General features: G+C 50.0%; 1 protein-coding gene across 1 annotated transcript in view; it reads left to right on the top strand.

Moving 5' to 3' along the window:
• ITGA9 (integrin subunit alpha 9) overlaps window positions 1-25,575 on the top strand; it is a 367,262-nt gene that overhangs the window by 260,576 nt on the left and 81,111 nt on the right. The window contains exons 19-20 of the mRNA XM_075547054.1: window positions 20,841-20,927; window positions 24,269-24,348. Coding sequence (XP_075403169.1) covers window positions 20,841-20,927; window positions 24,269-24,348 — 167 coding nt within the window. The remainder of the gene's footprint in view (window positions 1-20,840; window positions 20,928-24,268; window positions 24,349-25,575) is intronic.

Genomic DNA, 25,575 nt, shown 5'->3' with positions numbered 1-25,575 from the left:
AATATATATATTTGTACACCCATGTTTATATTTCAAATTTAGAAAACCTTGATATTTGGTATTTGTATTCTAAATATAGATAAGCAGGGGAGAGTGAGTTTACCAGAGGAGGTGGGTGGGGCTTGATCCAGCAGCTTGCCCCTTCCCCGCCACGTGAGCTTGGGGACGTGGTGAGCTGTTCTGGGAGGATGGCAGAAGCTAAGCGGATCGTGGAAGACGGCCTCTGTTAGGCTCTGCGCACAGTGTGTGGAAGCAGGACAGTCAGTGTCCACAGTGGTGACAACGATGCTGGCGGCATCCCAAATTCCAGCCGGGTCCCCATCCCCTCAGGAGGACACTTATGAATTCCTTTGGAACTCTTTCATAAGAGCCCGAACTTACTCTAATCAGGAATCTGACCTGGCTAAGGATGGATGGCGGTTCTCCTAGCCAGCAGAGAAGTTTAGCCAGCAGGGCCGTTTGAGCCCTGCCTGAGACGGTCCAGGTGTGGGAGGAAGCTGGCCATCCCTCCTTCCCAGATAGTGTGAGATCACTAGATCCCAGCACACAGCGGAAGCGCTGCAGTCCTTCCATCCCCGACCCCAGGTCCACATGAGCCCCACAGCCAGCTCTTCCGAAGACGGAGACGTGATAAATTCCAGTGCTGATCCTCAGGCCCGAGAGGAGGCTTATGAGGACCCACCTAAGTGGTAACATCAGGGCAGGTTTCCTAGAGCTTCTGAGTGAACATACATTCGTGATATAGCCTGGCCCCGAGGCCACCTTTGTCATGTGGAGCCACCTGTGGTTAAGCGGGAATCCAGCGAACCCATCATAGTTACGTCACAGGGAGCAGTGGGACAGAGTCCAGCCTCTTTCATGAGTCCCCAGGGGATCCTGTCCAGAGTCCCTCAGGCCAAAGAAGAAAGTAGGTGGGTCTGATGTCTGGATGTAGCGTGGTCAGCCGGAGTGGGGTGGGCAATTGAGGTCAGACTGCTTCCTCTGGGAGTCTTGAGGGAGAGGACAAGGCATGTTTTTGGGGGGGCCTACCCTCAGCAGGTCCCTGGGACTGGATAGAGGCCTGGCCTGTGACGTTTGAGCAGGAGACTTGGAGGCAGTCCAGAAGGGCAAAGCAAGTGATGGTCTTGGACACAAGACACCCCTGGGTTTCATGCTGTATGTTCATGGCAAGTTATTTTAGATCTGATCTTTTTTTTAATCTGTAAAGCCATTTCGAGATTGCCCTCTGCACAGGGTTGGTCAAAGGGCTGGATACGACAACACCTCATGAGCGGGCTTCAGAAAATTCATGGAACACTTCCATTGTCTTGATTCCATTTTTCCCACATACTTCTGCGTAAGCCCCCTTCTGTAGGACATCCTAGCCCGGCATCTTGCCAGTATTAGAAGTTTAATTAATGTGGGGGCCTGAACTCCCTCACCAGACTCACGGTGCCTTAAGTGTGGTTCTGACTGTTAAAACGAGACAAGAAGCCATCAAATTCGCGGTCAGCGTTGCTGTGACTCAGCATTAACTTGATGGCAGGCAGTCAGAGGAAATATGGGTAATGCTTTGCAGATTTATGACCATACACCAAATGGGCAGGGGGAAACCTGCAATGCCCCCACTAAGCAGAAGGTGCAGGTTGCTATGATGTTAAAGAGGTTTCCGTGGAGCTTCCAGATTAAAACAGACTAGGAAGACAGTCAGCCAGGGAAAACTACGGCTCACAGCCAGGCCTCATCTGAAGCCAGCGCTGGGGAGGAGGAGGACCTGGCAGCAGTGGGTTCCCCCGGGGCCAACAGCAGAGGTCAAAGAGCTAGCCTGAGCCATTTGGGTTGGTCTTGATGGTCTAGAAGGAATGCTGAAAACAGCTTGAGAGGAAAAGAAGAGCTTTCTCTGCAGGCACAGAGGAGCCTGGTGGGCTAGCGGATTATGTGCTGGGATGCTAACTACAAGTGTCAGGTACGAAACCACGCTGCTCCTCGGGCGAAAGATGTGACTTCCCCCTGCAGTGAAGAGTGGCAATCTCAGAAACCCACAGGGCCAGTGCTACCCCGTCCAGCCTGCCCTAGAGGGGCATTATCAGTTGACACCAACTCAATGGCATTAAGGTTGGGGGGTCTTTTGTGGGGTATTTGTTGTGGTTGTTTCTAAATGAGGCTGAAACCACCAGTCGCTCCAAGGGCGAAAGACGAGGCTTTCTGCTCCCGTGGAGTCACAGGCTGGGAAACCCGCAGGCAGCCCTACTCTGACCTGTAGGGTCACTGTGAGTCAGTATTGACTTGATGGCAGTGAGGGACACTTGGAAAGTAACGGCAGGTCACCACTACCTGTGTGAGTAGCTGGGAAGCAGGTTATAAAATGAGGGAAAGGAGACCAACGGGGGGCATACGCAAGCCCTCATAAGAGCCAGGGTCAGGGATTGGGGTTCAGAAAGTAGCCCAGTGACCTTGTGCTGCCACTAGGCCGCCACCCAAAAAGCAAATAAAACCCCAATGGCAGCTTCACCCAGCCACCAGGATCTTGTTTGCCAGCTAAGAGCTTTTTAGATCCCTGGTCCCTGATACAAAGACTTTCATTTAATTCCCACTCGGCAGAGGAATGAACTCTCTACAGCAGCCGTGGCAGAGGGGTGGTGGGCGATCACTTCATGCCCACTTTCCATCTTTTTATATTTTCGCCAAACTGCCTATATCGAGAAGTCTTGTTTTTATGATGGAAAAAAGTGGAATACACTGAATATAAATGAAGGGGAAAATCAAATGTGGACACGCTGAAAATCCATGCCGTTTTAAGCTGCATTGCCTGAGAAAGCTCATTCTGAGCTGGAAAAGAAAAAGTAAACTATGAGAGCGCTTCAAAAAGTTTGTCGGGGGGCGGACGGGGGAGCCCATTATCTCTTAACTTCGTGGATCCACACTTTTTGAAGCCCCCCACCATACAACCCAAATCTTGATAAAACAGTGAAAGCATTGATTTATTCTCAATGCAGATCCCTTTTGCTTACAAAAGGGTTGATCCTGAAAGCTTGTGTCCGATGCACTTCCAATGTAAAATTAAGCATGCTTCAGCCATAGTTAGCCAAGGAACAACTTTACAAACACAGAATCTTCTGTTTCTGTGGGATCCCAGCAATTCCTTCAGTAGACAAGTGGGCCTGGGGAGGTAGGGGGTTGGTGGATTTTGTGAAGGATTTCATGAAACACCTCCCTGGCTGGTTCTTTGCCCCACCCCCCATGTTTGTGTTCTTCTCATATTTCTTTTTATTTGCAGTACCCGCGGGTACTTTGAAAGTCTGGGGACAGTAAATAAAATTGATGGCCCTTTTTTGTCATCCATCTTCTGGGCTGGTATGTTTTTATATGTGCAGAAGTTCATTCCTCAGCCCCCAGGGGGCCTGAGTACAAAGTGAACCAAGGTGATGTCAGACTTGTGGGCGCATTCCAGGGCTCCTCAGGCTCCCACTGTCTCCCTACTCACAGCAGACGGGGCGCCAACATGTGATCTCACACCCAGGGCCTCATTAAAGCCATATTACCATAGCAGTGCGTTTCTCAATTCTCCTCTTTCATCATGTTCTTACACCCCCCCCCCCACTGTCTCTGTGGTTTTACCAAAGAAAGAGGAGTGGGTTGACCTCTGCATCTCAGACAGTGGGGTGTCAACAAGCAAAGGCTTCCTCTGTCTTTGACAGCGAGGCGCAATGAGGTGCCAGGACAGGGCCACCCTATCATCATGCCCATCCCTTCTGAGTTTGGGGCAAATTACTCAACAAACAAGGGAGGCCTGGGCTGGCTTGTACGTACTTAACTAACCTGCAGTGAACCATTCCTCACACGACGTCAACACATCGTTACGTGGTGGGAAACCCCTGGCTGGCTACCACCTGAATAATCATGCCCACCTTGCCCTCCAGGTAAGCAGTTGACAGCAACAGCCACCGGGGGTTCAGCTCTTTCTATGGCCAAACTGAGGGACATTGGACAACACCCAGAGACATTTTTACTTTTCACGACTTTGGGAAGAAGGCATCTAAGATGCACAGGCCAGGGATCCTTCTCAACAGGCCTACAACACACAGAAGAGCCCCCGGTTCAAAACAGTAGTAGCGTCAAGATGGAGTGAGTGCTCTTTGACCAACCTCATCGTGCATGTTAGAGCACGGGGATGCTACAGGTTCCACTGTGGTTGAGTTCGGGTTTAACCCCACTTCCCTACCCCTACCCACTAACTCTGTGCACAGCCTGCTTGGGCCCATGGATCCATCAGACCCCATTTCCTGATGTCATTGCACAGCTAACTCATCGACAAGGCTTTGGCAAAGGTTTTCTTCCATCTCACGAGTCTCTTAGATCCAAGCAATATTAACTTGGGTGACACGTGGCACCTCTCAGGGAGGAGGGGAGTGAGGTAGCATCTCTTCCGAAACACATGCCCAGAAGGTGGCGAGGAGAGAGCTCCCCAGAGGAAGTTTGTAGTAGACATAAGAAGGACGGACGGACGTGGGTGCCAACACTGGGTTTGGGTTTGGCAGTAGCATCTGAATCACTGTCTACCAGTGAAGCAACAAGAGCTCAGAGCAGACAAGGAGCTCTGTGAAGGTCTGACAGCTGATCACAGATGAGGGGTCTTATCCTCATGGTCTCCTGCCTGCCTCTCGACGCTGAAGGAGAGGTTCACGCCCCCCAGCCTGTGCTCCAGAGCTTAAGTGTCCACTTAAAACGCTAGCGATGACGGGCTCTAGAGGGGACTGGGTGAAATCCAGAGACAGTGGTGTGGGGTGACGTGCCCACTGACAGCAGGTGGAGTTGTGGTTAGGAAAGATACTTTTCAGAGAGCCTTTAAAGCACATGGGCCCCTGGACAATAGACCTGAGAAAAGTGGAATGAAACATTTGGACATGTGAACTTTTGGACAGCAAACTCACACTAACTGTAAGGATTCAATGCAGACTTCTTTGCCCATGTGTCATTTTCGGCAGTTAAAAGTTCATCTGCCGAGAAGACTAGGAGTTGGAGTCCGTGAACGTGAGAGGCTCCCTCCTGCACACCCTCCTGTTGAAGGTTCCTGACTGAGAGACCCCCTTCAGTCTCCAAATGCAGAGTCAAATTGAGATGAGCAACAAGCCCCACCTGCCCCCCCCACTCCCCCCGCCAACAAGCAGGAAGTGGAGCCTGATGCCGAGGTGGTTGGAGTGGAGCTCGAGAGGTGCGTCCCGCACTGACTCCTAAGATCATGGAACTGGGCAGGAAAGCTGAACTTCGTGCCAAAGACAACTCTCGCTGCTCCCTATAAAAAGCCTGCTGAGCTTTCTTCATGAGGAGCTGCTGGTGGGGACTCCAGATTGGGGCTGTTGGCTGTCAGCACGGGGTCTCCTGACCCGCTCCAGAGGCCTGGGGCCCATCCGTTTGTGGTCCTATCTGGGCTCAGGGTGTGCTACAGATCTGCCAGGCGGCTCAGAGATGGTCCTATCTCTTCATCGTCTATTTCTGGTTGGAAAACCCCACACAGAGCAGCATCTGTTTTGTGGTTGAAATACCACCCCCCGGCAGAAAGCATCACGTCAGGCCATGGGCCTCTCTGGGCAGCCTGCTCAGTGCCAAGGCAAGGGTAGCTGTATCTGCCTCTGAGGCCAGTGTCTACCATTAACACCATCCCAAGGAGGCGGCCTGGGGTAGCGGAGATGGAGGGCCTCTGGAGTCAGACAGAACTGGGCTTGAATCTTGCATCAGCTGTTTAAATCTTGGCAAGATAGCCAGTTTCCCAGAACCACCTCCTCTTCCGCCATGAGGTCAGAATGTGAAGCCTAAATTAGCCAGGATTCTCCTCACTGGGCCAGGCAGGAAGAAGACACTTCACCAAGTTGGTCCACCTCTCCCCCTCACTTTGGGGGGCCTCAGTATTGGCATTTCCTCCCTGTAGCTCCATTTTGAAAGTTCTTTCGCTAGCCCCATTTGCCTGAAGGGGAGATGGAGGCAAGCTGGAGAAAGGTGGCATGTGGGTTCCACAGCGGCATCTGGTGGCCATATGTCCACAACAGGGAGCCCTGCAAACTCCCAGCATCCTCTACTCCACGTAGAAGGCTTATTCAGTGGCCAACTGTGAGTGCTTGGGGAACCTAGAGCCATGCTGCTCAACAGCTGGTTTCCTCTCCAACAGCAACCACACCACAAGGAAACAGATTAGGAGTATAAATTCAGGGCCCTGCCGTCAGACCTATCGGACCAGAAACAAGGTGAGGCCCAGTAGTCTGCATTTCAATGACCTCCAGGTGACTTTGCCACAAGAGGGTTTGAAATCCACCGGGCTACCAGAAGGTCATCACACAGCAAAGGAGAGAGAAAACTATGTACCAGATACTCTGCACTCTGCCACAGTGAGGCCTGTGGACTCGGGGTGGGGGGGGGTGGGGAGGGGTGGGCGAGACTATCTGCTTCCAAGGTTGCACTATTAGGCTCTGCCACATGATTGCTCCATGACCTTCAACAAGTTCCTTCACCTTCCCCGGGGCCTCTGTGCCCTCATGTTTAAAATGGGAGGAGGATGCTGATACTAACAATGTAGGCTTGCTGAGAACAGCTCCTTTGAACCAACTGCTTAGAACAGTGTCTGCTACCTGGTACAAGTGAGCGCTGTTAGCTTCATCTTCAGGCCACCTAATAAGATGGAGGGTCTTATTCTCGGGGTGACTTGGGACAGCCTAAGGATCTTGCACAGCTGTAGGCAGAAGGACAAAGACAGCACGTGACAGGCCCTTCAGTAGAACCTAATGCCACAGCAGCAACCATGGCAGCGGTCACCAAAGTAACAGTAACTATGAGGGGACGTCACAAGCTTGTTGGAAAAGTAGAATTGAAAGATGATGGAGTTTTCCCATGAACTTGTCTAAGCACCTCATATTTATAGCCCAGTTAAACCCAAGACCCACTGGCAGCCAGTCAACTCTGACTCATAGCAACCCCTTTACAGGGTTTCCAAGACTCTCAATGTTTACAGAAGCCGATAGCCTCACCTTTTGCCCACAGAGTGGCAGGGGGATTTGAACTACTAACCGTGTCCTTAGCAGTTCCACATTTACCCAGTGGTGCCACTGCATGGTTCAGACAAACTCACTGCTATCGAGTCAATTCTGACTCATGGTGACCCTGTAGGATGAAGTAGAACTGCCCTAGTGGTTTACCGAGATGGTAACTCTTTACAGGAGCAGACAGGGTAAGAATCACTACCTGCAGGGGCTACTTACGGGCACCCGCTGGTAAATAGCAGAGGTACGATGGTATTGCAAGTCACTCTGGCATTTCCAGGGTCACAGTTCCTTCTCCTGGGAAGCTCTGTGAAAAGGAGAGGGGTTTGAAACTGCCCTCCAGGCGCCCCCCCCCCCTCCTCGCCCCCTTCATTCCCTGGAGCTTGGATCCTGTACGAAGGAGGGCAGGAGGCGTCCTTCCTCAAACAGATAGAGAGAATGCTTAGGAGCCATAATTAAATGAGCCCATGTTTAAGAGGCACTTAAGCCACTTCAGATCAATACGTGAGCCTTTTATATCTCCGAGGCCGCCTTAGCTAGATATCTTTAGTGTTTGCTGGGGAGGTTTTTTTTTTTGTTTGAAAAGACCCTGATTTGCTTAGACCTGACAGTCCCAAGTGAAGCAGACTTTCCCTGCATGTGCATTAGGGAGAATGAGAGGTTTACAATACCAGGGGGTCATTGTCTCAGAGCCTTAAATGCTTATGCTGCCGCCTGAGGCCAGGGTCAGGGCCAGGGACCCCGAACCTGAGACTCAGGGCAAGGAAGGAAGCTGAAGGCTTCTCGGGTGGCCCAAAGATGTGTTCAGAGACGAAAAGCCTGGGACAAACTTCCCCTCCATGACTGACTCGGAAGTGTTCCCAGGAAGGAGCCCCTGGGTGGTGCAAGTAGTTGCCGTTTTCAGCAGCTGACTCAAAGGTTGCCGGTTCAAGTCCTGCAGAGCGCTTGGGAGAAAATTCATTCTGAAAACTCATCCCTGGGAAACCTGTGGAGCACGGTTTCACCCTGACAGACCCGGGGTGGCATGAGTCCCAGTCAACTGAATGGCAACTGTTGTTCTGGGTGTTTCGTCATCCATCCCGGGGGACACCCATCCAGGGAGACGGGGGAGGGATGGGGGGCTGTGAGGGGAAAAGGCAAAGCTCTCAAGGGAGTGGGAGAGGTGATGGGTGACTTTGGTCCAGCCCAAGGAGAGGTTTTAGACTTCCGTGTCCCATGCGGGGTACAAGGGAGTTTGGTTAAGAGTTGTTCTCCCCGTGGGATGTGGATTTCCAGGTCCTCCATCTCTGTATTTACAAGCAAGGCAGGGCCCCGGCAGCTTGAGGCCCTCCTCCAGCCAAAGCACAAATCTGACATTTGAGAGGCCGGGTGCAGGACGCTGGTGAGGGACTCCTCGGGAATACGTATGGCGCGCTGACAGCATTTGTGTGCCCTCCTCCCTCCCCCCTGCTAGGAAGAGGTGGTGTGTGGTCAGCCGAGCCATCTGCGGCAGAACTGAAAATCAGTGCGGAAAGCAAGACAAGTGAGAACATTCTCAAAAGGAGAATAAAGAATCCGCTCAACTGTCTTGTGGACGAGGAACACAGAAAACGTGGACTGGGGCCACACACGTCCATGAGTTACTTCTGTAGGGTCAGTGCATGGGAAGTAATACATAAACCAGCCCACTCATCTCTTCCCCACAGCCTGCTTCTAGCACAATCAGAAATTATATATATGGTTGCTTGAGCAATCTGATGCTCATGCAGCTCATCCTTTTGTATAAATTCAATTCAGAGAGCCAAGAACAAGTATTCGTTTTACACTAACAACTCCAGCAAAGTTATATTTGAAACCTAGCCACCTAGCCAACCAGACATAGCCTTTGCTACATTTGTGTGTGTTGATCCTTTTGAGCAAGAAGCCAATTAATGGAGAACGTGAAAACTGAGCCTCTAGGAGATAATTGTAATCTAGAAAACAAAGGCCATCTCCCTGTCGTGTCCTAGGGAGTTTAAAAGGGACACGTGCTTTGCTGTTTAATTATATTGAGTAGGGTTGTCTTGTTTCAATACTACAAATCCAGTTCCTGTAACATTGGCCTTGCACCCGGTCATCGAGGTTCATGACATCGGGCAGGCAGGCAGGCAGGCCCTGGACTCTCCCGTGATCTGGGCTTCCCTCTCTGTCCTTCTCATGAGCTTGCCCTGAAGCCTGAGCCCTGGCAGGTAGATGTTTCTCAGTAAAATCAGCCGCCAAGACGCTTGCTTTATGTCTGGTATGTAACAGAGAACTTGCTGAGGGCAGACACACCCTACGGCCCCTCCATGCCTAGTCCACCGATGCTCCGGGTCTTGCCTGCTAAACAAATGAATGCATGCTAGAGTGCAAATCCCACATGAGCTTGCTACAGGGACCTCTCCTCAGCCATCGTGAGTACTCAAGACAGTTTGGAATAAGCAGCCCTCAACTGGATCTTGGTCATTTTAAGCAATGACAGGGTTTTTTGTTTGGGGCGGAGGTGAGGGTGGGGTTGTCATTCCTAGTGACTTTTAACCTGTGTGTTCAGATGGTGAGCTAATGTTCCCAGCCCTGGTGTGACTTTCTGAAAGACCACCCACCAGGTCTTGGATGCCATAATTTAAAGAACTCATTGAGTTTTTAAGTTAGCTAAAAGGCAAGGTAAAAATAAAACAATGAGTCGACAACTCTGACGTATGGGAGTAGGGGCAGCCAGGGCTTCTCTTGATCAACGTCAGCCCCCTGCCACATCTCACCAGAGCTCGCCTGACAAGCATGAAGCTGTCTGCCCTCCCCTCCCCTCCCCTCCCCTCCCCACCAGTTAGTCTCCGCCTAGGCTGCAAACTCTGCAGAGGTAGCAGACAGCGTGTCACAAAGGCCTGTTGCCCAGCCCAGCGAAGGACAGCGAGGCTCACTCAATGAATAATTACTAAATGAGAGCATGCACAAAGGACTGCTCAGAGTAACAAAAAACACACGCCTCCCATACGTGAGAACTCTTCTGCCAAAGCTGTTTGCCATGTGAGGCAAAATCAGAAACATTCGTTGACTGGGCTTCCTCCAGGGCAGCAGGAGGGGCCCTCTGCTGGGGCCAGCCAGGCTCCATGGTGTTTAGCTCCCTGAGTCTCTGCCGGGGGCATGGTGGGCAGAGCAGATGTCTCGAGAGGCTCCAGTCTGCCACTCGGGCAGGGAGAGCACAATGCGGGGGGTGGGGATGAGGGGCGGGCTCGGCTTCTCCCCAGATTTAGAACCCATGGGAAGGCCATTTTCCCTGTACGCTGTGCATCTCCATTTCTTAACCTCCAAATGGCAGTGACTGTACTAACGCTGGGGGCCAAGGTTCCCAGAGTCTGGTGCAGAACACTTGCCCCCGATAATGTAATAAAATTAAAAATCAAAAAGCTTTCCTGGCCATGCTTCTGTAAAGGATCCTCCTCCACAGGGTGGGCCTGTGATATGCCTCTTTTATAAGCCTGTCAAAGGATTTTAACACAAAATAACATTTGAGGGCTCTTCTAGTGATTACAAATTGGGCTGCTAAACACAAGGTCAGCAGGTCAAAACCACCACCTGCTCCTCAGGAGAAAGGTGAGGCTTTCTACTCCCGTAAAGAGTTATAGTCTCAGAAATCCACAGGGCACTCTTACCCTGTCCTCCAGGGTCGCTGTGAGTCGGCGATGACTCAGTAGCATCGAGTTCGTTTTTTTGAGACCTGCCTCTGATGCTTCTTGATACCTGTCAGGTCAACGGCACGTGACCCTGCAAGCCACCTTCCAAAGTGTGGCCAAGGAAGTCAGCCGGGCGGCCCCACTCTCATAGGGCAGCAGCCACTGCGCCCCTGCTCATGCGCCACAGCTCTTCTTTGGATCACGTTGGGTGAGGTGTCCAGCTGCACAGAGCTGGCCTCAGTAGGGTGCTTGCCTATCTATTCCATGGAGAAGACCTCACTGTCTCAGCCATGCCTTGTGCTGGTTGTGATTCCAGGGCTGTCCGTGTCAGACCCTTAGCCAAGAACACAGTCTCCCTCTGAGCAGCCGCAGGGGACAGAGAGCTGTTGGAGTCTGGCACATGGACCATTGTGTCATGACAGCTCAGGTCTCAGATTTACAGGGTGTTCAGGGTCCCTTTCCTCAAAACCCATGTGGCTTCGGGGCCCTGCATTGTCTTCTATAGGGAGAACGATTGGCAGGGTGGGTCACGAGGAGGAGCTAGCTAACATTCAGATAGAACTGCCGGGGAGCCCCAGTGGTCTAGAGGTTACACACTAGGCTGTGGTCTGAAAGGTCAGCAGTTCGGAACTACAGCTGCTCTGCAGGAGAAAGGGTTTTCTATTCCTGAAAACAGTTACAGTCTTGGAAGCTCATGGAGCAGTTCTACTGTGCCCTCCCTATAGGGGCACTATGATTGGCATGGGCTGGATGGCACTGAGTCTGGTTTGGGTTGGATGGAGGAGCAGTTCAGAACAGGCTTTGGGAGTGAGTCCACCGAGCTCAGGTCACACGAGCTGTGAAAGCCAGGGCACAGCATTCGGTCTCTGTGCGTCAGTTCCCTCCTCTAAAGCGGGAATGAGAGCAGCAGAGAGCTCATAGATAATGGATGGAAAGCCCTGACTGCCTCATCATATGACGGGTCTTCCAAAAGTTGGTGGAAAAATGCAAGTACAAGATAACAGAAACGTTCCTTCCCCCTCTCGAACAAAGCCCCCCTCTCTCTACCTGTCAGTACTGGCGGCCCAGTAGCAGTACAATAAGACAGGACTCCGCACTTAATTCACAGGAGGGAAATGGAGATTTGTAGAAAGGATAGTTACTACACTCACAGTTCTGACTCACTGTGACCCCGTAACACAAGGTAGAACTACCCCTGTGGGTTTCCAAGATGGTAACTCTTTATGGGAATAGAAAGCCTCATCCTACTTCTGCAGAGTGGCTGGTAGTTTCAAACTGCTGACCTTGAGGTTAGCAGCCAGCACATAACCACGAGGGCTCTGCGAGGGCACATAGCTGCTGCGTATCTGTGCCAATCACCAAGCCTGGGCACTTCACGTGCTGCGAATCCATGCATTTTATTCCCTGGTAGGGACTGTATGGGTCCTGCCCTGAAGGAGGCCCTTTCTGGGAATAGGATGGTTATTTCTGGGGTGGCGCGGGCTGACTCACCACCAAGTGGGGCCAAGAAAGCATTTTCTGGAAATAAACTCTCACTCACTGGGTTGAGTGGTTGAGAGCCACTGAGTACCTGGGGCTGCTCAGCTGACCAAGGAACTCTGGGCTCAGTCTCCCCTAGTACTCCAGAATTCTCCATTAACGGAGTGAGTCCCAGGAGATCCCCGGGTGCATGGAGGAGCGCAGGAGGCCTTAGAGCAGCGCTTCTCAACCTGTGGGTCTCAACCCCTTTGGGGGTCGAATGACCATTTCCCACGGGTCACCTGATTAATAACAGTAGCACAATGACAGTGATGAAGTAGCAACAAAAATAATTTTATGGTTGGGGGTCACCACCACATGAGGAACTGTATGAAAGAGTTGCCACGTTAGGAAGGTTGAGAACCACTGCCTTAGAGCCTTAAGGCTGAGACAAAAACCAAGCTGCCACACTGGTGCAGGAAGACGTGGAGAGAGAGCTGCCCCGTGCCACCTGGCCTCACACAGTTCCAGAGCCCAGGGCCAGCTTCAGCTTGACCAATGTGTGTGCGAGCTGGAAAAGGGGAAGCTGAATTTCAGATGGAACCTGGGGATCTGTATGCAAGACCCTGCAGAGGGTCCATGTTGATTCTGATTCAGTACATCTGGGGTGGAGATGCAGATTGTCAGCAGGGGATCGAACTGGAATGAACCTGGACCTCACGGGGTGCCCACTCCTGACGAGCTGTGCTGATGGACCAGAGACTCACTGAACCGCTGTGGTTGAGTCAATAGCGACCCTTTAGGGTGGCATAGAATGTGCTCCTTAGGGTTTCTGAAACTATAAAGGTTTATGGGAACAGACAACCTCACCTTTCTCCCAAGGAGCATTTGAACTGCTAACCTTGGGATTATCAGTTCAAATTAGCAAACTGGGCCACCACGGCTCCTTAGATAAGACACTACATGAGAAGGAAAACAGATATTGGAAATACCGTATGGAGCAGGGCTTTCAAGCAGCTCATTCTGGTTTGAGCCTCTACTTAGAATGTCCATTTCCACTTCAGATGTGCTGGATCCGTCTACAGTTTAACACGCTCCCCAGGAGATGCTAATAGGTCCTCTAGGTGTACACATGTGAATCCCCTGGGGACTGTGGTTAAACTGTAGATTCCCATTCAGTCCAGCTGGACTGAAAGGCACATTCTCAACAGGCTGGGACCAGAATGAGCAGGTGCTCCCCTGGGATAGCGTCCTTGGGTGACAGAAATTAGAATGTAGTCAGTTGCTAACCAGAAGGTCAGAGCCCCAGATGCACTCAGGTACCTAAGAAGAAAGGCCTGGTGATTGCCTACCAGAAAATCAGTCCTGAGAACCCGTATGGAGTGCAGTTCTCCTCGGACACAGCCAGAGTCCTACATCAGGCTCAGCTCGATGCCAGTGATTTAGTTAAACGCTGCATACCCTCACTGACACGAACCATCTGGAGTAGGCAAATACATAGAGACCACCCCGCACCCGTGGTTACCAGGGACAGACAGGAAAGGGCTGAGTCATCGCTGAGAGGTCACTGAGCTCTTGTTCAGGGGGATGACTGTGCAACAAGGTGAATGTAACTCAGGCCCATGAAACGTACACCCGACAATGTTGAAGTGGCCACGGTTGTTATATGAGGCTTCGTCACAATAAATTTTTTTTTTTAAATCAAGTGCTGTAGGATGGGCAGGAAGGAGCCAAAGGTCAAAGGGCTTGCTAGCTTCACTATCCAAGTCTTCCTGCCAACCACTGCACATTGCAAACAGGGCCAGGGCTTGGCTCAGTCCAGCAGGCCCTGGGCTGGGACAGCAGGGTATGTCTGGAAATGGGAGGGACTCTGCTAATGGGAACATCTCCGTGCCAGGCAGACCAGCAAGTGAATTTCTTCTCCAAGTCTCCCAGGAGCCAAGGCCTGTTGATTTAATAAATACAAACGCAGTGGCGACTAAGTGCAGGCTTGGTGTCCGGCCCCAAGAACACAGAAGCTTCAGGAATAAAGCAGGCGGGCTTTTCATCACTGTGTTCTCAAGAAAGACTAGTGGGTACTTTCCTGATCCTGAGAGGAGTCTATGCTGGTAGAGCATTTGTGAAATCCAGGCAGCATCACTCATCAGCCTCAGCGAGAAGCCAGCTACACTCTGTAACCTCAGAGGACTCTGTTTGTAAAGAAAGGAACCTTTCTTTTACACCACTCTGGTGGTGAGGTGGTTAAGTGCCAACCAGAAGGTTGGTGGTTCAAACCCACTAACCAGCCACTTCAGGGAAAAAGATGTGGCCGCCTGCTTCTGTGAAGATGTGCAGCCCTCAAAACCCCAGGGAGCGATTCTCCCCTGACCTATCGACCCTGAATCAAAACCGACACCCCCACGGTGGGTTTGGTCAGCAAAAGAAAAGTGGAACCAATGGAAAAACCGATTGTGTGGCTCTCCTTAAAATGTCGTCTAAAGTTTCTTAGTAAAAATGTTTACAGATGTTCTGATAAGGGACTAGAAGACTAAATCCCTGTGATTTTCTTTCTCTAAGGGGCTGAAGGTTATTTTACCGCTCTCGCTCTAGTGGTTAAAGACGCTGGGTTAAGAGGTTGGTTTTAATTTCCTTTTTCTCGTGTGCGTATTTGTTGCTATGAATTGTTTTCTGGGTATTGATTTTGTTCTGTCCCCAAAGTTTTGGTATGTGGCATTTTCATTCTCATTTCAACAAATTCTTAAATTTCGTTCCCTGTTGTATCAGCTACCCAGTGGTTTTCAAGCAGTGCGGTGTTCATTTCCCATGTATTTGCTTTTGGTCTTTGCTCTGCCTCTTGTTGATTTCTAATGGTATAGTGCAGTCTCTGAAAATGGGTGATCAAATCTCCGTGTTTTAAAGTTGACTCAAGCTTGCTTTGTGCTTAACATAGAGAGCCTCTTTTCCATGCGTACTGGAAAAGAATGTGCACTGTGTTGGAGTTCAGTAGAATGATTGTTGTATGTCTAGGTGCCCAGCTAGATTAATTGTGCTGTTTAGTTCTTGTATGATTTTATTGCTTTTCTTTCCCAATGCTCTGCCCTTTGTTGAAAATAACAACACTGTTATTGTTAATTGCTCTCTTCATTCTACATGTGTTTGGTTAATGTACTTAGAGGGTCTTTTGTTGGGTGTATGTGTGCTAATTACAATGATGCCTTCTAGTTCAGTTGTCCCTTTAATCATTGCCCTTTATTGTCTCACAGGATGGATTTCGTCTTGAATTCTGTTTGATTTGAGATTAACATTGCCAAGCCTGCTTTTTTGTTGCCATTTTTAATATTATACTTGAAAACAAAAACTGAAATTGTTAAATTCAATTTATTTGATCCTACATTTAACAGAAATACATTGTAATTATAATTGTCAGTGTTATATTAGACTCGACAAAAATTTGCAGTATTCTCATTGGAGTAAGAGTTCATTAATACCTAGGGGAGGGGAGAATCAAATACTGTGTGACTTTGGGATGTGAAGTATTTTACTGAATCATCAAGTAACATCCTGGGCTTTATGAGGGGCTTCAAAAGGTTTTGGAAAAACACTGATATTAAACAAAACTGGAATTTTTCCAGCAAACTTCCTGAAGTTCCTTCATATGTTGATTCCCACCACCCTTACCCCCATCACAAAAGGGTCCCTTTCTGTGATGGCATCTTCATTCCAAAGGTTTCTCTTGATCTTTTAACATGTAAGTTCTTATCTTAAAGTATTAGTTATCATACAGGATTTTTTTTTCACTTCTTCAACAGTTAACTGACCTAACTCAGTCAGACCCAGGTTTCTTTGTAACTTTGCCGTGTTTTAGGCAGTTTTCAAGTATCGCTGTTGATTGATTTAATGAAATCAATGTGTCTTTGGCAGCAAGGTTTACATTTCACTCTGTTAGCCTTGTCTCTGTGTTGGGTAATCAGATGCCTGTCCCATCTGGAAAGAGCCCTGGTGGTGTAGCGGTTACTTGTTGGGCTGTGATCAACAAGGTTTGCAGTTCAGAACCACCAGCCACTCCCTGTAAGAAAGACAGGGTTTTCTACTCCCTGAACCAGTTCCAATCTCCGAAACTCACAGGAGCAGATCTTGCCTGTCCTATAGAGTTGCTATGAGTCAACATAATTAGATGGCATTGAGTTTGGGTTTTGTTTTGTTTGTTGTTTACCATCTGGCCATCAGGGACAATGGACAGGAATTTTGCTCCCTGATTCACATTCCTGTTCATCTGAGAGTTGCTCATCACAAGCCCCGGAAAAACACTAAGTTAAAGAGACTCTATGCTAAGGTCAATGTAAGCAGTATTGAAACTTCAAAGAAACCCAAACAAAAGAGAAGCCTGGTTCCCAGGATCTGACCTGTATACCTCCTGATGGGTACCAGCACATGCTGGAAGACATTGTAAGCAACCCCTCACCCAATTATCATCCAGTGCCTTGTTCCCTGACTAGCGGGTAGCTTAGCTAGGCAGCATAGTTGCAGAATTCACTTACTAAAAGCTTTCTGTGACTACAAGAAATGCCTGTCTGCCGACTACCAGGGGGTCCATGCTCTGTCATGGCCTGCGTGTTAAGGTTGTGCCCTGAGTGTGGTGTGAATCCAAGGAAACACAGCGAGGGATATTGACATTGCTTTGAAGTGGAGCTCTACCCTGATGGGGAGAACTGTGCAGGTTTGGGGAACCGCAGGCAGGATTTTTTCTTTAATGTGAAGTTAGGCAAGATTTATTAACATTAGGTATTCACTTTATCCCCCTTCTCCTGCCTCTTCCTACAGAGAGCAAATGCCCAGCACTTTCCAGGGCCTCAAAAGTGCCGGGATCGTTATCTGTAAAGAGTGCTTAGTCAAGTTGCCTAGATGGGAATTCTTGTGCAAGTGATATGTTAGGGATGTGCTCTGGAGAGCAGAGGGGTGAAGGAACAGGACAGGTGCTCAGCAGTTGTCAGCCTCCACCTGTTCCCACGCACCGGACCTCTGGAGATGCGTTGCACCACAGACGTCCTTCCCCTTGACTCTGAGGACATGACTTTTGTCCCCAGGTTCTCTGGGTGCAGAACAGGGAGTAGGAACAGAGGGGACTGCCATCCACAGAGAGTGATGCACCAGTTGAAAGGGATGTGAGTGGTGCATCAACTCCATCCACACAGGGAACCGTGGTATTCTGACATGACCCTTACCTCCTGGGAAGTCCCTGCTGTACTGGGAGATGAAGCCACCTTCCGGGGCTGCAGGAGGGCTGCGTGGTGCTGCCAGGAGGCTGGAGGGTGAGCCCCACAGGCTTAGCCATCTATCATGCCTAGAGGTGCTGAGTAACCTCTGCCTTTCACTCTTGCTGCGTCGCCTCCCCAAGATGACCAGAATTGTGAACGCTTTAGGTTAATGGGAAAAGGGGGCGGGGGCGGGGGCGGTGAGATTTAGACAAATAAAATCTAGCTGGAGGTTGCCGGCACCCTCAGCTTCTGAACACCCCACTTACAGGCAACAACTACTCGCCCTTTAATGGTATGTAAAACTCATTCCTCCAGAGTGATTTCACCAGTCTCAAATTCTTCTTCACAATCTCCTTCACTTGTGCCATGGGCAGCTCTTCAACCATCGACAAGGCTTGGAACCTTCTCTTGTACTAGAATCTGAACCAGCACAAAACGACTGCCATCGAGGAGATTGCAACTCAGAGCAGCACCCCTGTAGCACAGTGCAGAACTGTCCCTGAAGTAAGGTTTCCCAGGCGACGTTTTTACAGGAGCATTGGGCCAAATGAGAACCACACGCACCTGTTCTGACGTAATTACAGTCTGTGTGTGTGCATGTTGCTTTAATTTTTTGTGAATTGAGTGAAGATTTAGAGAGCAGATCATCAGTTTCACATTCAACAATTCACATGCATTTTGTTTCATCTCACTGACACAATGTACCATCACTTATCCTGACTCCTCCTGGGGGGGTGGGGGGGTTTCGATTTCTCCTTTCCCCTTTCTTAAACTTACCCTGAACGGTATCCTTGAGTAAATGCTGCCCTTTGATCACAAAGGGTTGATTATTCTTAAATATACACTTAGAAACAGATCTCTTTCATGACATGGGAACTGCTTGTATTTTTAAAAGATCTTAGAATGAACAAAAATAAGGCAATTTAGTAACTCTGGAATAATGAAAAGGCATTTTAGACTCACCGTAGATTCCAGAGTTAGTTTGTGGAGTCTAAATCCTTCATGTGCGCACTTGAAAACATTTTCAGAAATTGTCAGAACAATAAATCTTTACTTCCAGAATTGGTAGACCTTTCCCAACAGTCACCAATTGCTTTAAAGCAAAAGATAAGAATGCCAGGAGGCAGGGAAGCTAGATGAAGGAATATGGAACAACCAGAACAGAACTAATGAGACTGCTCATACATGTTGAATGTGTTCAATGACGCTGAACATGTGTAGAAAATGTTGAATGGGAACCCAGACTGTTATGTAAAACTTCCCCCACAGCTCAGATCAGGAAACAGGACCATCCCAGCATCTCTTTCACTTACTTCTTCCCAAATACCATCTTGACTTCTAATTTCATAGGTTACTTATCTTTTGTCATTGCACTGTCTTGTGTGGTTGATAATGACCATACTATACTTATATTAAGATAGTAGTCTATCGTGTGGTTTGTAACTAAATAGGCACATTGCGGTGATTAATATATAGATAGATATTATATATATATATATATTCCAGTCCCTTCATTGTCTAGAGCAGAGGCTGGCAAGCTCTTGAGCCATATGAGGCTCTTTGGGTACTTACTCTGAAGTAAAATGGAAACATTTTAAGGGATACTATTCAGATAATGGTGATTTCATTTGTTTGTAAAAATGTATGAATGACTCTGGAATCATTTTTAAGACGGTTTTGAGGGTCACGATTGAGTCTTCCATGTCAAAAGTTTGCTGGCCCCGTTCTCAAGAGGTGGGAGTGTTGGTCTAAATCAGTGGTTCTCAACCTTCCTCATGTCATGACCCTTTCATAAAGTTCATGTGGTGGTTATCCCTCCAACCATAACTTCATTTTTGTTGCTACGTCATCACTGTACTTTTGCTACTGTTATGAATTCGGCAGCCCCTGTGAAATGACCTATGAAAGGGTCATTTGACCCCAAGGGGGTCGCGGCCCACAGGTTGAGAACTGCTGGACTCTAAGCTAAGGCGTGGGTCTTGGAAGCAGGCGAGGGAGCATGGAAGATCCCAGAGAGCTGGAATCCATGCCAGGTGGTTCCTTTGCACTGCCACTGAGTCTCTTCCTGAGCCCATTTCCTCCAGAATGACCTTCAGCGTGGTGAAGGAGACAGGTTGGAGTATTGGCAAGTCTAGGTCCAAATTCCTTCTTCCCTCCAGCACATGAGTGACTTTGAGGAAGTCCCATGACCTTCGAGCACAGGGTCATTTCCATAAGAGTGTTTGCACCTGTTCTATACCAGCTGCTCCTCTGAGATCTGCACACACGCTTCCTTTCCCTTTGGACGGCCTGATGTGGCTTCCAGGAGCTGGAGAGAGCCCGAGTGCTTGGTGACTTCCTATGTGGATGGGAGCTGAGAGCTCTGCACCTTTGTGGCCTTTTCTCCCTGGCAATAGAGTCTAGCTGGGCAGTTACCCTAGGAAGACCCTCCTCGCCCTTGCACCCACCCACCCCCAACCTTGGAAGACTTGAAGAGAGGGCATTTCATGCCTCACCACTTCAGGCTCTTGAAAGAACCCTTTCTTTCCCCTGGTGTGACTTTTCCCAAGTGCGTTTTTTGCTGAAATAGGGAAACTTTGGAAAGGTAGAATGAAGATGTGGTCTAAGGAGAAAGGGCAGAAAGAACACAATGGGTGCATTTGAATCAAAACCTGAGGGGGCTTCCAGCTCACATGTGGCCCGGCCCAGCTCTTCAGAAGATCACCAGGGTTCAGTGCTTTGTTAGTCGGGTAGACTAGAGAAACAAATTCATAGACACACTCATATGTGTATAAGAAAGAGCTTTATATAAAAGAACAGTTGAACATTGAGAAAACATTCCCGCCCAGTTCAGATCAAGTCCATAAGTCTGATATTAGTGCCTATGTCCCATACCAATCTATAAAGTCACCTTCAGACTCGTGCAATGACACGGAGTGCAGGAAGATCACAGGCCAGTGGGTGGGAAGTCTTGTGGATCCAGTGGCAGTGGAAGAATCTCAGCACTGGCAGTGGTCTCCACATGGCTGCTCCAGCTCCAGAGGTCTGGCTTCATCAGCCTCTCTCCATGTGTCTTCTCCACAGGGATGTCTCGCAGGAGGAGAGCATGTGTCCCATCTCCAGCGAGCTATTGATCGCTGTGAGGTCATCAAGCTACCACCTGATTAACAGGCTAGACTCCACCCCTTCCATCTGAATCCTCAAATTGACACCAGATTACATAATTACCACAGGAGCCAATGCATTCATGAAGAATGAAGAGTGATCTTGCTGAAGTTTATCCTCTGCCCTGCCTTCCTAGGGAACAGCTGAGGGGGCAGCAGAGGAGGATGGGGCCATGGTCCTCCTCCCATCACAGCCAGCAGAGGCTGTTGTCTGGGACCTGCCTGAGAAAGACCTGGGTTTGCCCAAGCCCCCGTCTGCCCCTCCGAGGCCACATCCACACATCTGTGTCCATGCAGCCAGCCCACCTGTTGGTGCTTTCTCTCTCACAGGAGGAGATGGGCATTTCCTGTGAGCTGTTGGAACCGGACTTCCTCAAATGCAGCGTGGGATTTCCTTTCATGAGGTCAAAGTCAAAGGTAAGGGACAATGACAGGGCACTTCCTTGATGGCACACCACCCCCAGCCAAGCCTCCAGCCTGTGGCTCCTCCACTGCTTCCCCCTAAATTTCCCCCACACCCCTCCCTCCCACATCAGCTGTGGCCACCACCCAGGCCCTAACTGGAACCACCCTCTCTGGTCCACCTCTTTGTACTGCAAAGGGGCCGTAGTGACCTGCTGCCTCTCCTTAATCCACAAGACATGCCCCAAATGTGAGAAACACCCAGGGCCCAGCAGAACCTGGTGGGCCTTCCTAGAATGTTTGATTCGGAGAGGACTTTGCATGATGTTTTCAGCTCTCTAGACCATGGAGGAAGAACGTGTAGTCTGGAATAATGTCCCAGAATCCTGCCTCTGTCCCTCTGCCGGGTACTCTCAGTGTTATGAAGCAGCCTCTCAAAATTCTAAGGACATACATCATTGTATTCATTTTCAAAACAGAAAAACAAAAGAGATTAGTTAATGTATGATTGTGAGCGACCAAGGTTTCTAAGCTCAAGCATGAACCCAGCAGAGCACAGTCCTGTACTGGCAGAGCATCCTGTTCTGCACACATCATGAGGAGGTGCTACGGCTGCATGACAGACATGCTCTGAAAGACCAAGGAGGCCTTTGGAAAGGGAAACTCTTTCCTCTGCTGTGATTGGAAGGAAGTGTCATATTCCTTTGTCTACCTTCTTCCTCCAGGGTGTAAAGGCCGGATCCCCCTCTCCTGCCTGTGTCAAAGGGAGGCCATGTTAATCTCCGGTGTTGTGGTATCAGTATCTGGCAGCTGTTTTATAAACCGACCGTGAGAAGGTTCTCATGAGACAAGGATGTACCTGCCCAGAGTCGACAGTGGCTGTCACATCCATGACCCCTCAGCTTCTCTCCGGCTTCACTACCCCCCACCCACCGTGTCTTCATTCCCCAGCCTGTCCGCACTGGGCCCTTTCCTCTCAAAGGAGGAAACCTTACGAAGTGACTGGAGACACTCCCCCCCTGCACCCTCCCCCACAGTTGCCATTTCCTGGCAAAGTCTACTCTCCTTGACAAAACAAGCTCAGGTGTGGCTGTCTGTCTGCAGGGAAGTGTGTTTGGTCTAAAGCACCAACTCCCCAGTAGCCCTGGAGCTGGTAGAAGTACCAGTGTCAGACTTTGGTACTCGTCCACCACGCTTCCTCCCGACAGCGGGCACCACTGCCTTCCTCCCGTATGCAAATGTTAACAAGGAAGCCTGAGGAGGCCAGAGAATCATTCCCTGGGGAAGGCCAAAGGCGTTTGCCAACAGGGAGAGACATGTCCGTGGACTATAGCCAGCTTGCATCCCTCTGCCCTGCAGACCCTGTGGTTGTCCCGCCTCCAGTCCCCCTGCTGGGTCTGGAACCCGCATTAGGGCTTACCTCGGTATGGGCCTCCCTCTCGCAGCTAGCCCCCCAGCACCTGGCCCAGTCATTCACTCAGTCCACCCAACTCGCATTTAACTCTTGGGCTCAGTCCTTGGCTTCGCAGGTCCGCCTTTCGTGTGTAGAATTCCGACTGCCGACCTAGTTCTGACGTTTTGCTGAGATGAGACCCTTCACTTTCACTTCCCGTATCGTCCAGCCTTGCTTCCTTGTCCTGCCTCCATGCCTCCACCCTCCCTGTACGCTGGCAAGTCCCACTGAGAGATGTTTCTGTCTAGGGCTGGCTGAGTCCTCTGTCGCTGCCCAGTATCTTCAGACAGTTTCAGCACATCAGATTTCAGCTGCCGCTGTGGTTCTTCACCAGCGTTTGGCATTCTGGAGCTCGGTGGGATTTGAAGAGCCATTTTGCCCAACCTCCTCTTTATATTGAAATGCAACGAGGTTACGTGCCTCGGCCCAGAGCACACCGGTTGCAGAAGTCTTGATCTGGAAGTCCTAGCCCCGGCTCCTTCGACGTGTCTGGCCGGTGGCAAGTCTTACATCAGCGTGGTGAAAACCTTTGCTCACAGCAGTTTGCCCACATCACAGACTGCTTACCCATCAGGGGGAGCCCAAAATGACTCTCTCCCTTAAGATTATTTTTAGGTGCTACAGAGACCCAGCACTACACAACATGGGATCTCATAGTGAGCGGGTTATTAGCTTCTCCACACACTTTTTAAAAATCATTTTATTGGGGCTCATACAACTCTTATCACAATCCATACATACATCACTTGTGTAAAGCACACTTATACATTCGTTGCCCTCATCATTCTCAAAGTTCGTTTTCCGCTTAGGTTCCTGGAATCAGCTCCTCATTTTCCTTTTCCCCCTCCCCCTCCCTCCCCACGCCTCCCTCCCTCAAGAACCCTTAATAATTTATAAATTATTAATGTATCTTATCTTACACTGCCCAGCGTCTCCTCCATACTCTTAATCCCAACCACGTGGATGGGAAAGTCTGGGGGGACTGACCTTCTCTGTAACACCCCTGTTGCTTTCCCAACTCCCCTTTGCACAGAGACATTGTAGACTGTAGGCTCAGAGACAGTGTCAGGTTTACCCAATAAACAAGGTAAGCACAGGCTTACTGTGCTTACTTACTAATCAGTAGAGGACACTTTCACATGGGTCTCACCACACCAAAGTTTCCACTTCTAGGCAGAACAGGCATCTGCCCAGCTCCCAGCCCCGAAGCACCTCCATACAGAATTGAGGCCTCTCTTCAAATTGACAATCTCTGACACAGGACAATCTCTGACTTGTGCTTGTTCACTAATCTGCAGTGAACCGTGGACGTGGCGAGAAACGTGTGGAACTGTTTTCCCCAGATCGGTCAGTAAGCACCAGTCGGCCGGTACTGACCAGGCTTCCTGGGTCACCTGGCTGAAGGCTAGGAGCCGTCAGTGGACAACAGACTGCAACCTTGGTTTCCATGGTGCCTGTTTTAGGACCACCTATGGCTCCCACCTATGGAAGGGACCTCAGGGTTATTGAGAGAGGTAGCAACCACATGACTGAAAGATGCCATCGCAGGCGATATGCAGATGTGGCAGTAAATGAGGAAGATGATCTGGGAGGGAAATTGAGCCCCAAACCATGAGGGAAACCAGACGCCATCAACTCATGACGCCGCTGGGTACAATGGCGGCAGCCGTGGTCCACAGAGTGATGCTCCGCTTTCTCAACCAGCCCGGGACTGCAAAGGCCAGAGACGGCCTTGCACTGGGTTCTACTCTTAAAAGTGTGGTTTGAGTCTGCCAATCAGAAAGATAGTCATGCGCCTTCCAGCCTGTCCTGCAGAGATCATACACTCCGACGACTGCAGTCGCCCCCGGGGGAGCTGTGACAGACTGCTGACTCCCGCCCACATGACTCCTTGTTTCCACAGTATGACTTCAGCGTCATCTTTGACACGAGCCACCTGTCTGGGGAAGAGGAGGTTCTTACAGTCATCATCACAGCTCAGAGGTAAGGGGAGTGTTTTCTGTTATTAATGAAATGACTTTGCCCTGGTCCGCTTTGATGAGCCCCGAGACTGAGGAAGAGGAGAAGGGTTATTCTTGAATACAGCCTGAGCCAGTAGAGGCGGTTGTCTTTCTCTGGTTGCATGAGGCACTGCTTCCGACTGAGCTGGGAGGGACAGCAATCACGCCATCGACCCAGCTCGAGCTGAGGTAACAGCTCTGGGAGACCAGCCTTGCATGAGGGGGAGGGTTCTCCTTCAGGGTCACACGGTTGGTCAGCTCCCGTGGTGCTGTGTTTCTCAGATCCCTCAGCAATATGACCTCTGTGGCTTGTCAGGCAGGGCCAGTACTTCCCATGGGCATGGATGATAGATGGCCTGAGAGCCTGGTCCGCTGTTGGCAGAGACCTCTTGAGAGACTTCCCCTGAGAGAGAGACGCCAAGTGGACACATCTGGAAGGGGAAGGCCAGTGGCTGCCTCTCCCTTCAGGAGTGTAACCTGCTCCCTTTCATTTGAGCTGTGAGCACGTGGGAAGGTCTTTGGGAAATCAGGAGGCTTTTCCTTGAGTCAAATCTGTGTGTGCCTTAAAGTCACGGCTGGGCAGTGCTGACAGCTGGGCTGGAGAGGAAGACACACAGGTGACTGAAGAATCCGCAACCCCATTGCTTTCAAATTGGTACAAGGTCATGGTGACAGAGTAGAGCTGCCCGTAGGTGTGTGAGGCCATAAATCTTTACAGCGAAACAAACTGCCCCATCTTTCTCCCACATAGTGGTGGTGAGCTCCAACGCCACCCACCCCATCCTCTCGTGCACCTTGGGGCTCCTGAGGGTGAGCAAATAGGAGGATGTTTTTATGGTTAGCTCCTAAAGAGCTGGCCCCCACCTGTGTGGACCCGATGGGCTACTGAACAGAGCCCACCCAGGCATTCCTCAGCTGCAGTGTTCACAGACACGGCTGGCCAGGCTCCTCTTCCAAGGAGCCACGGGCTGAGTTAGAATAGCCAGATGTGGGGTTAGGTTGGCAGATGAGCCAAAGTGGCACTTGGATTCTCGGAGCAGCCTTTTTGATTAAATTTTCATTTGCAAATAGAAATTCCTATGGGAATCATTTTCACCCTCAAGCAGAATGGTCATCGCCCAGCAGTGGGCTTGTGTGTGGCCCAGCCTACCCTGTTACACCATGAGGGTGGTGGGGGCTGGGGTAAATTGGAAAACCTGAACCATCTAGA

Source organism: Tenrec ecaudatus, chromosome 4 (genome assembly GCF_050624435.1).
Source record: "Tenrec ecaudatus isolate mTenEca1 chromosome 4, mTenEca1.hap1, whole genome shotgun sequence".
In the NCBI taxonomy this organism is placed as follows: Eukaryota; Metazoa; Chordata; class Mammalia; order Afrosoricida; family Tenrecidae; genus Tenrec; species Tenrec ecaudatus.
The sequence above is the reverse complement of the archived record's forward strand: the minus strand, read 5'-3'. Positions and strand labels throughout refer to the sequence as shown.